Below are 15,687 nucleotides of genomic sequence, written 5' to 3'. Positions count from 1 at the left end.
ATATATTGACTAAGAAACATTGAATATCATTTTATTTACGTAAAGAAAGTCAAGAAATGTTTAGAATGAGCGCAAATGTTGCGGGACTGAATCACTCCCGCATTTGCACCATTACGGAGATCCTAAGGAGTTGTAGCCCTCTTCCTAAAAAAAAAATCAGAGAGGGCTACATTATTGCAGCTATGTGTAGATGTGCATATTCCCAGGAAATTCGATTCATTAATTTTTCTGAAAGTTATGCCCCTTTTGAACATATATTGTATATAAATTGCTTATCATACCGAAACAAAGCAAGACTACAAAATTGCATTAGAAATTGGAGTCCGCTCATCTATACATTGTATGTAGCCGAGATCGCCCTAACAGTAACACCGCGCCGTCAATGTATTAGAAAGTACAAACAACGAAATACATGTACAGTGATATGATAACCAGTTTTTGTACCCAGTTTACTTTCGGAAGGTCGGTAGTCTCTTCCCAGGTACATTGTATCTGGGTTCTCTCTTCCACCAATAAAAAACTGGGCGCCACCAGATAACTGAAAAATTGTTTAGTGTGGCGGAAAACAGCAAATAATCAATCCTTGAATGCTGATTTATTTGCTTGTTAAAGTATTAACCAAAATCAGACGATTTAGCTGTATATCAGAGACCAGCATATTTTGTGCGGTATGAACTATGAAAGTACATGTACAATGACTCGGACTTTCATTATGTGAGACATTGTCAAGCACTGGTGGAGCGTGGGGTATGTGAGCTTCCTCACTTTTTCTTTCATTTCTGTTTGGCAAATGAATTCTAAGATATGTAAAATATTACTATTCATATTTGGTAAACATGCCTAATATTATTACTATTCATATTGATAAACATAGTAAACACAACACATTAAACATCGACAGAAATTATATCCCTGACCTCCATTACGGTCTATCGATATGAGATGTGATGTAAGGAAAAGTAGTATTTCTATATATTCATTGAAAGTGATTTCCGTATAAACATTTTCACTGTAAATGAAACAATGACTTACCAATCTAATTACACTCACATCCTAAGATCCCCTAACAGTCGCTACTTACGCAGAGTATACGGTGCGGATCTAAGTAGTCTGATTTTAATTAGATTGAATGATTTACTGTCATATTGTAAATGAATTTACAGCGTGGTCATAGATACTATATATACCACCAGTAAATTCAAAATTTATATAATATACAAGTTTATTTGTGCCTATTGTATCATTTTATGTTAGTTTGAATATGTATTCTGGAAAATTACAAGAATTAAACATCATTCTTCTGTTATAGCTTGTACGAACAATATCGTCAAAGGTTCAACTTTCGAATAGGACGCATTGAAGACAAGTTTCATGTACGAGTTGACCTCAAGCGTCTTGAGGGTTCCTCCTTGTTGGCTATAGAATCTGTGAAGCTCAATAATTGTTCGGGGATATCGAGATCAGGTAGGAATCAAAACTGATATCTAAAAGAGTTAACGAAAGTTTGTTGAAATACATTTTTCTATACAGACTTATTCAACTGGTAATTCCGTAATTTAGTGGTTTATCTCACGCGGTTCTTTTGCTGACAAACAAATCATTTCCACCAAATTATTAACTTTTTCAGCTTGAAGTATTTCGCATCATTTTAAAATACACGTAGGACACAGTCATTGAACTATTTGTAGTACATCTATTCGCATAGGTTTCTGGTTTCATTTCTATACGCCCGTCCAAGACGGGACGTATTGTGGTATGGCGTCCTCCGTCTGTCTGTCCGGACCTTGTAGGCAAAATGCAAAGTGAACTGTAAGCTCCAGGATATTACAACTTGGTACATTTGATCACCATGGTAAGAGGAAGATGCCAATTGGTTTTCAGGGTCAAAGGTTTTTTATTGTCTTTTGGGGGGGGGGGAGTTATATATATTTGAATTTGTATACATTATGTATGCGTATGAAAGGTGAAGATAACGAACAGTGATCAATCTCCTATAAGCAATACAAAATAGAGAGTTGGGCATACACAGACCCCTGGACACACCAGAGGTAGGACCAGGTGCCTAGGAGGAGTAATAATTTCCTGTCGACCGGTCACACCCGCCGTGATCCCTATATCTTGATCAGATAAACGGAGTTAACTGTAGTCAAAATCAGTGTGCCAAAAACGGCCTAAAAATCGGTATGAAACACGTCAGACAGCATTTGGCCTCACCCTAATACCAAAACCCCAATGAAAGTTTGTATTGGTAAACTAGATCGTAGATCATAACGACCATAGAATTTACGAAATGCTGACTTTACACGAGACTGTCGAAACCCCTGCACCATCAACTTGTTTGTCAAAGCCTGCCTCGATTTAAAAACTGACCATACGCGAACAAGCTCTTGAGTTTAAGATTATTCCTTACTTTTATCTGAAATTATATCGTTCCATTGTTTTTTCTTACATGTATAACTGTCAATTGATGAATGCGAAAGTTTGGTGATGGTCAAGTATGACGGAGCTTACAATGTAGCTGTAACATAAGATGGATATTAACGTGGGGCTAAAACAAATTTCCTGAAAATTTTATATGACCCCCCCCCCCGGCTAAGCGCCTAAGATCGAATCTAGGGGAACTATCAACTCGCTATTGTCATCAAAACCAGTTCATAAGTTTGTCGATAAATCTAATGACATTTCATTGAGGTAGGCATGAAAATGTGATGTATTTTGAAGATTGAGAAAAATAGTACGTAAATTGTTTTAATTGTTCGAATATACGTTGGAAAAGCATCTTATATTCCTACCATCGATCTTAATATGTCTTCATAGTATTTAACGAAGCATCTCCCAGTTTGCATATATAGAAAATCCGTCAAAATAAAAGTAGTTTATCATACTACCGTTACAATTACTTTATAATAAAGTGGGTCGTTTTTTGTAGATTCTCAATTAAATTGTTCACTAAGCGAATACAAGTGTAAAAGTGGGGTATGTGTTGATAAGTGGAAAAGATGTAACCTTGCAAAAGATTGTTTCCATGGAGACGACGAAGAGAACTGTGGTATGTAATCACACATTTTTAACGATATTTTGACAATGTATACATGAAAGTTTCAATATCTAGCCATATTTAATATTATATTGGAAACTGATCTTTAATTATACAAAGAAAGTGTTAGTGGGTGAATGCATATATAGGAATCACCTCAACCACTATCCATTCAGTTAATTAATTTTCAAAAGCTGTCATACTTCCTTGACAAATTTTAAAAGCTGTTGTTTAATTATTTGCTGATGCTGAACGTATTTAGCTTGCACCAATGGTGAGTACTTTAAAATTGTTTTGTGATTGGATCAAAGTGATTTTCCTTCACATTTGGAGTCTCCATACGTGGCACATAGGCACACATTTGGAGATGAATGGTCCCTTTGGATTTTGGATCCAAAGGTCAAGTGAAGTGGAAAATGGTTTCCACCTGCACGTCATACGTGATTCCCCTTTCCGCCTTCAGTCAGGTACTGACTAAAACCCGGTCTCGGTCCCGGTCTTCGGTCTCGGTCCCGTGACTAAAACCCGGTCTTCGGTCCCGGTCCCAGATACTTTTATTCGATACAAACAGAATATATTAGGATATTTGAGCCCCATTTCTCAATATCTTAGGTATGACATCTCATGCCTGCATTCTGATAGTAAATTGATCATATTATTTTCTTCTTTCGTAAAATAATATGTGAAACCTCCGGGACCGAGAAATAAAAACAATGCTAAAAGCCGGTCCCAGTCTCGACATTTTCCCTCAATAGCTGCTTTAATCTACCTTTTCATAAAAAAGATAAGGACGTGATACTCAATGGCATCACTTTGTATACATACATTTCTGATTTATTGTGTGTGTAGGTTTTTTATTCCAATTTTCTTTATATTTATGTCAGAATCGAACTCAACTATACATGTACGGTACATTTTGTCCCAAATGATCGCGTTACACTACCTTTTCATAAGAAGATAAGGATGTAGAAGGGAAATAATATATATGTACTTATCCTGGTGTATTTGTTTGTAATTTACAGTTAGTTTATTTGTTCATTTATTTTATTCCTGTCAAAATCAGTTTTCAAAGATTCATGTTTTGTATTCCGACCCCAATCTCTTTATATGGGTATATATTTTACATATATTTGTATATAACCAATAAAAAATAACTATAAAATATTTCTTCCTTTCTTATTTGATACTTACGTTTTATTTTATTTTTTTCATTTGTGGTTCTTTTAGATACAATGCTTTTAAAAAATCCACCTAATATATTTATAGTATCTATAAAAGTGTGTCATACATAGAGCACATGCTCACCAAAAATGTCAGATTCTGTATACTTATACAGAAGATACCCTCTGAGTTTAGATGCTCTTCAAATAATGTATGGTATGTTTTTACTGTAATATTATGTGGTAACTATATTTATTGTGAATAGCTATATACGTATATGTACAAACATATATGTATTAATCATGCTGTACAAAAACTGTTTGTTTCCTATTTTCAAAATATCTTATATTTCAAAGTGCATAAATTTGACATAAACTCACTTTACAAAAAATGAAATCTACATTTATAAATATGCAAGACATGCATGTAAATTCATTTAAGAAATAAATTTCAGTTTTGAAAATACAAATAGGCCTACTGTTAGCGCTTCATGAAAAGTATGCTTTCGTGAAGCATTTTATACCCTCGTGTATTTTTACTAACCATTCAAAAGTTATGACTAAGGTTACAGATTTTCAAAAGTAGGTCAAATTTGAAAGGTGAAGAATTGCATGTAAAGAAAGGTCTTGTCACAAGGAGTACACATGTGAAATATGAAAACCCTATCAACATGCATTCAAAAGTTATGCCGAAGGTGCAAGTTTTTACTGACAAACAGACGGATGGACCAAAAACTATATAAATGCGCCCCGAATATCCGATTACGGGGGTATAACATTTGCTTTTCTTGTATTCAGAATCTTTCTGGAAAGGGGCGGGGGAGGGGTTGTTGACAAGAGTGCACATTAATTTTGTTTCGCTATCAACAACAATTATTCATCATGTTTCAATAATTATAATAAAATTTAAGGACAATATTTGGGTTTTTTTCCATTTCACTAATGAACATAATTTTTAAAGTACTTCATACATCGTACATTCTGGACTCATATTTTGCACGTGCACTCTACTTTGTATTATTCTAATATTTACATAGAGGCTTTTCTTCCCTGATTATAACAACTAATATAACATCATAATTTAACAAATTAATGTGATTCTCACGATAAACTCGTAAATGAGAGAGAGAGAGAGAGAGAGAGAGAGAGAGAGAGAGAGAGAGAGAGAGAGAGTACAGTAACCCGCGTATACATGTACATATACAGAGACCCGGTTCGGAATACACCAACTTTGAATTTGAAAATTTTATCAATCGTGTGGTCATGTGTTACATATATATTATTTCTCTTCTACATCCTTATCTTTTTATGAAAATGTAATATAACGAGTTCATTTGGGAGAAAAAATCACGTAGTTGAGTTCGATTTTGACATAAAAAGGAAAACTGGAATAAAACACAAACACACAATTAATCAGAAACATACATGTGCATACAAAGGAATGTCATTGAATATAACACTCTTATATTTTTTAATAAAAAGGTAGATTAAAGCGGCTATTTAGAAAAATAAAAAAAATATCGAGACCGGGTCCGGCTTTTAGCACTGTTTTTACTTCTCGGTCCCACCGGTCCCGGAGTTTTCACATATTATTTTACGAAAGACGACAATAATATTATCAATCAACTATCAGAATGCAGGCATGATATGTCATATCTAAATTAACGAGAAATTGGGGCTAAAATATTCTGATGTATTCCGTTTTTATCGAATAAAAAAATCTGGGACCGGGACCAAAGACCGGGGTTTAGTCACGGGACCGAGACCGGGTTTTAGTCAGTACCCTTGAGTCACCACACTTCAGAGACTTGTCATAAGATGAACTCTATCGATTTTACATAACCAGTTTTGGGTGATCCCGGTGGGGTATTAATACTATTAGGACATCTCTAGTTTCGTCTGCTATATGTTTCCATATGACTATTATCTGATGCATGTCTGCTTTCCCCACAGAAAGAGATCTAGGGCGCTGGCAATGTGATTTTGACGTTTCATCGAACAAGACATGTAGCTTTCTGCAGTACAAAACGAACAGATGTGGGAGATTCAGAATAAAGCAGGGAAGCTTGTATGGTAGCCCAGGACCAGAACATACAAACGCAAAAGATAAAGGTAAACCATGTCCATGTGAATGAACTATTTTACCAGTGTGTGTGCTTGTACATGTGTGTGTCTGCGTGTGTTTCTCTCTCTAGAATAGGTCCTCAGTACCCCTTTCTTGTCGTAAGAGGCGACTATTAATGGGGCGGTTCTTCGAATGAGACCGCACAAACCGAGGCCTCGTGTCACAGCAGGTGTGGCACGATAAAAATTCCTCCCTGCTCAAGGCCGTAAGCGCATTGGCCTTAATTTTACAGCCCTTTGCCAGCAAATATGAGAGAGAAAAATCTCAAGTGGGACGTTAATGAAACAATATTCAATCAATTAATCTTTACTGCTGTAGACATTGAAAAATGTTCTGTATGCATAGTTTGAAAATGCATGTAGATGTCTACCGATATTGTGAAATTCTCAACCAGATGGAAAGCTCCCAATGGGTATACGTGTAAGAAAAATGCATTGAACCTTTTTAAAAATCGTCTTCTGTACATTTACATCTCTGCATTGTGATGAAATACAGTATGCATGGTTGTAAAAAGTCCACTATCAAACATTTTGAATTACCTTATTACCCCCAGGCCAAGAAATTCAGGGTATAAAGTGAAACTGCATTCGATCGTTTAAAGTTGTTTCCCTTACCTCTGTGTACTGTGAAAAACTACTTAATGCTTGGTTATAAAGAGCTATTATTACAGTTCACTATAAAAATTGTGAAAATGTCTACCCCAACACCAGGGATTCAGACTCAAGGATTTGGTTGTTAGTTTGTTTGCTTTACGTCCCGTCGAGAATGTTTCATTCATATTGAGACGTCACCAGCTGTAGGTGAAGCACCACAAATTTAGACCTATGCTTAGCATGCAGGGCCGTATCAATTCCTTAAAATCTCACCGATTATCTCGAGACGGGACCCCCGTTTTAAAGGTAAAATCCGAAAGACCCGTGATTCACATTTCTAAATACCGAGTATTTGGCAAAGAAGGAATCATTGCCAAGACTATGTTGGCGTCATAGGTTTGACTCGCGACCTCCCAGTTATGACGCGAACGCTCTAAACTCGAGAACAGAGCTTTCATACATGAACGTTAATAGGTGAAAGAGTAATGATGCTCTTTATGTAATAAAATCATTCTTTTCTCTTCGGTGCAAAGTGAAAAGTACTTATATTTGGCCATGAGGAGCATGGCGATTTCTACCGAAAATTGTTGGATTTATGACTCCTGGAAAATTGTGAGATTCTGGTAAGTTACTACATGTAGTATCGAGGCTTCAGGGAGCGACAGTCACAGAGTGGAAATACAGCACATGACATTTTAGTAAGCTCTTTTACCCTTGGGCATAGAATAAAATAAATTTGGAAAGCTAAGGACAATTTTCATTTTCTTTTTGAATATTTGACGCTTGTCCATTTGATAAGAGTTGTTACATATTACTAAGGTGACTGTTAAATCCCATCCAAATCATTAAGTTGAATATTCCCCACAAGAACCCTTGTTTTCATTTTATGACGGCTCTCCTATCTCCCCAACAATTACAGACAGCCTTAGCTTTTTGAACTTCAGAATTACCACACACATTCGAGTTTCCGTATTGGCGATGCCTCAACAACAGCTACGGTTTCACGGAATAGCAGATTCAAACCATGGGTCGTTGGAATTCCAACGCCTGTAGGAAATATATCAGAATCCCTACAATGACTGTGTAGTATTGTTTCGATCCTCAATTATCAGTATCTGACATTACAAGATCATTTTCATGCGTTACCTGTTCTGTTTGATTTTTGTACTAGACAATACCTATGCCAACCCATTTACCGGCCAGGGGCTGTTCTTGGGGTTAACAATAAAGATTTGGTCATGTTTTCATTTTTAAATTTTTCATGTATATTTATTTATATGTTTATGATAGCTGTTTTATGGCGCATTAACAAGATTTTTGAAACGTAGTATGTAAGGCAGAATTTTATCTGTTTATAGGCTATCTTGTTACGGTGGCATGAACACCCCATTTTTTTTAAAGGTTGCATGCAGATACCTGTATGTCGAGTTCCTTTACCATGTGTCTCGTCCCTTTACTATGGAAACGTGTCATTGATATTTTTACTTTCTGCAGCACCCATTTTTGAAGGTACATAGGTCACTCCTATTGAGAGGTATATTGTGAGATGATGATGCTTTACTTTTGTACTTTTATATTGGGTGCTACTTCAGGGATTGGATTTTTCTATATATGTGCTTGTATATACGTTACTCCTTTCGATTGTCATTTATTTATTTAATAAATGACCATTTTTACCTTTTATACGAGTTTGACTTATTTCGGGGCAGGCTGACATAAGTATTATAATTGAACCCCGTAACTTTAGAAATTTAAGTCTTACACAAAATAAAGCATTGTTTGTATTCTAGTTCATTCCTTTAATTATATCCATACGACTTACTAAAAGACTCCGTAGAGCAGTTCGTCTGTCCCTAAGATACCACCAGATGATTTATCGAAATGGTTTTGCAATACCAAGATCAATAACTTAGAATCTATTACGTGCTATTGCTTAAAATATTCAATAACAAATGACATTCTGGATAATTTGACATACACAGATGTGTAACGGATTCTTTTTTGGGGGTGATTTAAATGAACTAATTCTTATGGGGGCGATGTTTCGTAATGTCATTTGTAGAACGAATTAACTTCTTTAATCAGTCGAAATCAAGACGGCTATATTTAACTCCAATATCTCACTTGGAAAGCAAGTGCTGCAGCCGAAGTGATACGGGGTCAAGAATTTTTAAAAAGTAACAATGCTTCCTGTATGGCAGTTTCGGGTTCTTTATGTACATATATTGCCCAGGGTATTTTTTTGAAGAACAACCTAAAAAAATTTTTGTTTTATTATGTCAATGATTTTTATATATAACAGATGCATATATATGTACATGTAAAATATATATATATATATATGTGTGTGTGTGTGTGTGTTTATATGTGTATATATATACATGTATGCACACACATCTAATCCAGGGGGCTCCTTGCACCCTAGGTGAGGATTATTAGGGGTCTCTGGGGAGACTTTACCCCGAACTGTTAATGTATTTTGAAATTAAAGACTGGGAGGAAAATGCTTCCTGTAAGATGGTTGGTTGTATATTTGAAGAAGTCACCAGTGCCGGCGAAGGGCTACAAAATTTAGGCCTATGCTCGGTGCTTACCGTCTTTGAGCAGAGAGGGTTGGATACTGATATCTATTCCAACCCGGATCCTCAAGGGATGAGCAGGGAAGGATCTTTATTGTGCCACACCTCCTGTGACACGTGGCTGCCACCTCGGTTTTTGCGGTCGAGTCCGCAGGACCGCCCCATTTAAGTCGCCTTTTAAGACAAGCAATGGATACTGAGGACCTATTCTAACCCGAGTCCTCATGTTGCTGTGTTAGATGTGGACTATGGTACACAAAGAATTGTTGGATTATATAAATTCTTAACCTTGTTTACGTTAATAAAGGATTCGTTCACTTTGGGTTTGAAGGGACATGGACACGATTTGAGCTGAAAATTTCTTAAATTTAGTTTTTCCATTTTTAATGTTTAGAATGGTTATCTAAGGTATTTCTAACGGTCAGCAAAAATTTGAATGTCAGTTGCCGAGGTATGTGAGAGATTCAGAACTCACAATTCTTTGCTTGTGTCATGTTTTGTTTACATAGGTTAAATATACAAGTAAAAGTTTCGTTTAAAGGAGATTTCAACGATTTTAGAGTTAATGCTGAACACTATTAAATAGTTTCTATGTTTAGCACATCTCATTTTGTTTTAAACATGGTGTTGTCTATTAAGCAATGTATATGTAAACAAAACTATGACACGAGCCTTGTTTACATAACAAAGAATTGTGAGTGTTGTATCTCACTTGTTACTCAACAACTGATATTCAAATTTTGGTTGACCATTACAACTACTTTAGTTAAGCATTAAAAACAAAAAAATTGAAAATAAAATTTGAAAATTTTCAACTCAAACCGTGTCCATGTCCCTTTAAGTAAGATTTCTCTGTACAGTAACATACGGTTATAACGAACCTACAGGTCCAGCGAAAAACAGTTCGTTATAATCAATCATCGTTATATCCAATTCAATTTTCGTTAATTTTCTCTCATAAAGGAATAAATATCATTTTGCAATAAGAGTGAATTTGTTATAAGTGTGTTTTACTTTATATTGAACATACACTGTATTTTATTTATTCATATAATGATTTTCTCTCTTTTTTTCTAGGACATATGTTATACATGTACTATGATAAAATTATGTGTAGCAAACCGTTTGCAGAAATACAAACACAACAGTTTCAGTCTGCTGTGTCCGACATTGAAGGAAATCAGTCTAACTGCACCGTAAGTTTATCAACGAGAAAGTATCATACCGTCCATGTTACAATGGCTCAATATATCTTAAGAACTCTCACGTTGACGAAGAAACCTAATACTAACCAATTGACTCCTTGTTTACAGATGACAATATCAACTAAGGGGGCAAACAAATGCTGGTGGTATGTATACCTCTGTCAGGATTCCTGCACGAGAGTGGAATTCCGTGGTAACGCAACGAAAGAATGGAGAACGAATGTAGTGACACTCCCTGTACACAAGGGCAGGTAATAAAACATGAATATTTAGTAACACACCACAGCATAGGACATTGCGATTTTATGTTTAGACATTATAGTACTCTTTGCATACTAATGGAACGAGTTAGTTAGTATATGTGAAAGACTTTCAACAAAAAGCAGTAGCTACTTGAACATCTATAGAAAGTCTCGATCAGGAAATTTAAAAGAACTGAAATTGTATTTAAGACACATTATTGATTTAATTTCTACAAATAACCATAAAAACTTAACCGATCATCGATATCTTCCACGTGTTTTTGGAATCGATGATTATATCTAATGAAAGGTGAAGATAACGAACAGTGATCAATCTCATAACTCCTACAAGCAATACAAAATAGATAGTTGGGCAAACACGGACCCCTGGACACACCAGAGGTGGGATCAGGTGCCTAGGAGGAGTAAGCATCCTCTGTCGACCGGTTACACCCGCCGTGAGCCCTATATCCTGATCAGGTAAACGGAGTTATCCGTAGTCACAATCAGTGAGCAAAGAACGGCTTAACAATCGGTATGAAACACATCAGACAGCATTTGACCCAATGAAAGGTTGTACTGACGAACTAGATCGTTATAACGACCATAGAATTGGCGAAATGCTGACTTCAATCGAGACTGTTGAAACCCCTGTACCATCAACTTGTTTGTCAGTAGCTTGCCTCGATTTAAAAACTGACTATACGGAGAACAAGCTCTTGCATATCGAATCAGTTGAGATATATAAACACCATATGCAGGTGATAATGGAATATTGCTACATAAATATGGGAAGTTGACGGAAGCTGAAATACAGAGGTGGGATCAGGTGCCTAGGAGGAGTAAGCATCCTCTGTCGACCGGTTACACCCGCCGTGAGCCCTATATCCTGATCAGGTAAACGGAGTTATCCGTAGTCACAATCAGTGAGCAAAGAACGGCTTAACAATCGGTATGAAACACATCAGACAGCATTTGACCCAATGAAAGGTTGTACTGACGAACTAGATCGTTATAACGACCATAGAATTGGCGAAATGCTGACTTCAATCGAGACTGTTGAAACCCCTGTACCATCAACTTGTTTGTCAGTAGCTTGCCTCGATTTAAAAACTGACTATACGGAGAACAAGCTCTTGCATATCGAATCAGTTGAGATATATAAACACCATATGCAGGTGATAATGGAATATTGCTACATAAATATGGGAAGTTGACGGAAGCTGAAATCATCCCGTTTGTCATACAGCTGAGTTGTCAGTTTGCCGTTAAAATATCTAAGTATGAAACAGAAGTGGACGAATATGTCCTTTATTTTGAGTTCAAAATCAATAAAACATTTTTTCTTAAAAGGGCGTTTTAGATAAAAACATTACATGGTCACCAGTTTATAAATGCATGGATTAAATACAATTCAGTTATATAGGCGCTGCTACTGTTACGTCATCATATTGTCCGAAGATCGGGAACGTCCTGGTTTTTGGTTAGTCTGTCTCATAATTTTTTTTAAAACGGGAAATTTAGGCAAGTGTAAGGTCAAGTCATACCACGTTCAAGGCCACATGTGAAGGTCAAAAGCCAAACTGACCATGGTAGGATCGCGAAAGTAGAGTGCATAGTGTTCTACAAACACAATTTGTTTTATTAATGTGTTGCATTAAAGGGAAAGGCAACCCAAAATATTTTTACATGAAATGATAGGATTAATCATATGATAAGATTTGTCAAACATATGTACAATTCTGTTGATATATGGCCTAGATATGCTTCAGTATTAATTTGAAAACGTCAAAAATTGAAATTCCCGCGATCTATAGAGGCTGCCATGATGTGTAACTCTTTGGTATTCAAGATAACAAAAATCAATAATTTTGACGTCACACCGTCTGTTCCGGTTTTGATGAGATTCTAAGATCATCTACAGGTGCTTGGGTTCAGCCCCCCCCCCCCCCCCCCCCCCCCCCCCCGAATAAATCATTTTGGACTTTATGGGTATGCTAGACGTTGTTGACATGCATTAAACATATTTTAAACAAAAAATTAATTAAATCTACTCATGTAGCTTATTCTGAAGGGGGGGGGGGGGGGGGGGGGGCTGAACCCAAGCACCTGCGAGATCATCAAATATGTGCATGTGGTAGATCTTACGAATAAATAGGTTAATGCCTTCCTGGCAAGCAGTTAACTACATTAATGCGAAGGGGAGATGTGAACAAAGGTTATTTTTCGAAATTCCCGATTTAACCAAGTCATTTGAAAAGAAAAGACTACGTAAACTGTGGTTTAATCATTTGCGTAATGACAAGTTGAGGTTCGAGACATTTGTATGAAGAACGTGTACCGTCTGCCTGGTTTGCGACTCGACTGAACGTCTTCTTTTCTCAATTTCTTCTTGCAAAAGAACGGGCTCAAATCTATACGGCTCCCAAACTTAACTGTTCGTGACTTGTCATGTTTACAGTGCTGCTGATAAAATAAACCGGAATAGACGGTGTGACGTCATAAATTAAACTCCAATTGCCACTCTTAGCGGCGGATAATTTAAAATACATGATAGATTAATATTGATTTAATTGTTAAGCAAGGATTTTTCAAGTGAAAGGCTGTCAATTACGATATCAGTAATTTATACTTTATTCATAAAAGCAACTATGTGGTTAGGGTTGCCTTTCCCTTTTACTTTTTGGTGTGGATATTATGTTAAGATTAGATATGCTTCATAGAATATATATTAATATAATTGTTTTGTTTTCATTGTTGATAAGAAATTATGTGAAGATTAAAGCGACCAGGAAGTGTTATTGGATGGCTGTTGATGATGTGTACTTTTCCCCAAGTTGCTTTGCATCAGGTAATATATGCTTATCAAAATATATAACGGACATATTTGAAGGACATGTTTTTGCAATATAAATCTTTTAACCGCATGTATCGACCATTCCTTCAAAATATTATTTGCCGGAATTAAGAACATATCTGTGTTTATTAAATTCAGTTGCGAATACAGTTTTGTTCCATTACTTTGTAAAACAGCAAAACATATACAGAAATATTACGTAAACGTACCTGTAATGGTCCGAGAATAGGTAACAGGGGAACATTTTAATTAAAGAAACACATCCTTATATAGATAGATCACTGGCTCGTCAAACCACCACGGGTTATGCATAATTTAATTCTTACAAATCACGCCGTCAGGTCCATAAACTTTACTAACAAAGGAATATATACCATCAACATAAACAACTAAAACTTAGATTCTATCATAGTATAAGCTTAGGTCTACATCCTATTTTTCCTACTTTTAACTATCGCATCCAAACTTATTAATTGCAAGCAAACTTGACAGTCCCTAGATTCAAATATAAACCAACTTTAACAAAATACACTTGCATATGTTTTTGTTTTTCTTTCAACTATAGTACAGTTGGTGATGTTGATATAGTTGAAAATTACGACCTGAAATCACTTATTTTTCAAAGGTTCCAAATTCAGAGAGCCATGGTCTTTCAATTGGCGACAAAGCTTCATGAAAGGTGAAAATAACGAACAGTGATCAATTTCATAACTCCTATAAACAATACAAAATAGATAATTGGGCAAACACGGACCCCTGGACACACCAGAGGTGGGATCAGTAAGCATCCCCTGTCGACCAGTCACACCCGCCGTGAGCCCTGTATCCTGATCAGGTAAACAGAGTTATCCGTAGTCAAAATTAGTATGCCAAGAACGGTCTAACAATCGGTATGAAACACGTCAGACAACATTTGACCCAATGATAGGCTGTATTGACGAAATAGATCGTTGTAACGAACATAGAATTTGCGAAATGCTGACTTTAATCGAGACTTTAATTATATCTATTATGAATTCTGTCGAAGGTTATGACAGACTAAATATGAAATGAAAGTGCTAAATATGAAATGAAAGTGCTAAATATGAAATGAAGAGCTAGACACCTTGTCTAAATGGACAAAAAGTATAAGAGGAATACTAAAATCCCTAATCAGACACATCAAAACAAAAGTACGTACAATCTATTCTTCTGTGTTTATTAATCAGAAGTGGTAAAATAACTATATAGGTTACCTGAGGGATATGTATTTGTTCCAGCTGACAAAACTTGTAACAACGTTGTCTTTGTAAGACCCATTATTACTACTGTATTTATCCAGATTCATACGCGCATTGTTTACCACTGCAGTGCATTCACGGAGAAATGACTATCATTACAATTTGTGAGGAGAAAGGCAAAAAGAATGGAAATGTAAACACGCATTATGTACACTGTACACACACTGAAACCACTGTACGTCCGTGTTCAGTGTTTATTGTTTTCATGTTAAAGATTTTAATCGCTTACAACATAAAATGACTGAATTTCACATCTGTGAGCGGGTTGTATGTGTGAATTCAATCCCGCAGTGGTCGAGACGAGCGATCAAAATTGAAGAATGCTTTGATGTAGAAGATGAAATTAAAAATCTGAACTGACAGCATTCTCCTTGTACTCTTGAGATACATGAACTCTTGATTGCCTACATTTTTCAATCTTGTAATTGCGTAAGACAAAATCGCACTATCCCTGCAAAGAAGGTTCGAAAAAAGTAAAAATTAATAAACTGGTAAAAATATCACTGCTTCAACTTTCCCATTTGACAGTGGAATTAAATCTCTGACAAGTAATCCAGCTATCTCCTGTAATGGATGTGTGAACTATTCACAAGTACGAATTCCATAGCT

General features: G+C 36.0%; 1 protein-coding gene across 1 annotated transcript in view; it reads left to right on the top strand.

Annotated features, from left to right (window-relative positions):
* Positions 1–15,687, top strand: part of LOC125647380 (uncharacterized) — a 62,280-nt gene that overhangs the window by 20,742 nt on the left and 25,851 nt on the right. The window contains exons 7-12 of the mRNA XM_056140930.1: positions 1,310–1,464; positions 2,930–3,049; positions 6,151–6,309; positions 10,572–10,690; positions 10,808–10,950; positions 13,707–13,792. Coding sequence (XP_055996905.1) covers positions 1,310–1,464; positions 2,930–3,049; positions 6,151–6,309; positions 10,572–10,690; positions 10,808–10,950; positions 13,707–13,792 — 782 coding nt within the window. The remainder of the gene's footprint in view (positions 1–1,309; positions 1,465–2,929; positions 3,050–6,150; positions 6,310–10,571; positions 10,691–10,807; positions 10,951–13,706; positions 13,793–15,687) is intronic.

This window comes from Ostrea edulis, chromosome 6 (genome assembly GCF_947568905.1).
Source record: "Ostrea edulis chromosome 6, xbOstEdul1.1, whole genome shotgun sequence".
In the NCBI taxonomy this organism is placed as follows: domain Eukaryota; kingdom Metazoa; phylum Mollusca; class Bivalvia; order Ostreida; family Ostreidae; genus Ostrea; species Ostrea edulis.
This window is presented reverse-complemented; position numbering and strand designations above follow the sequence as displayed.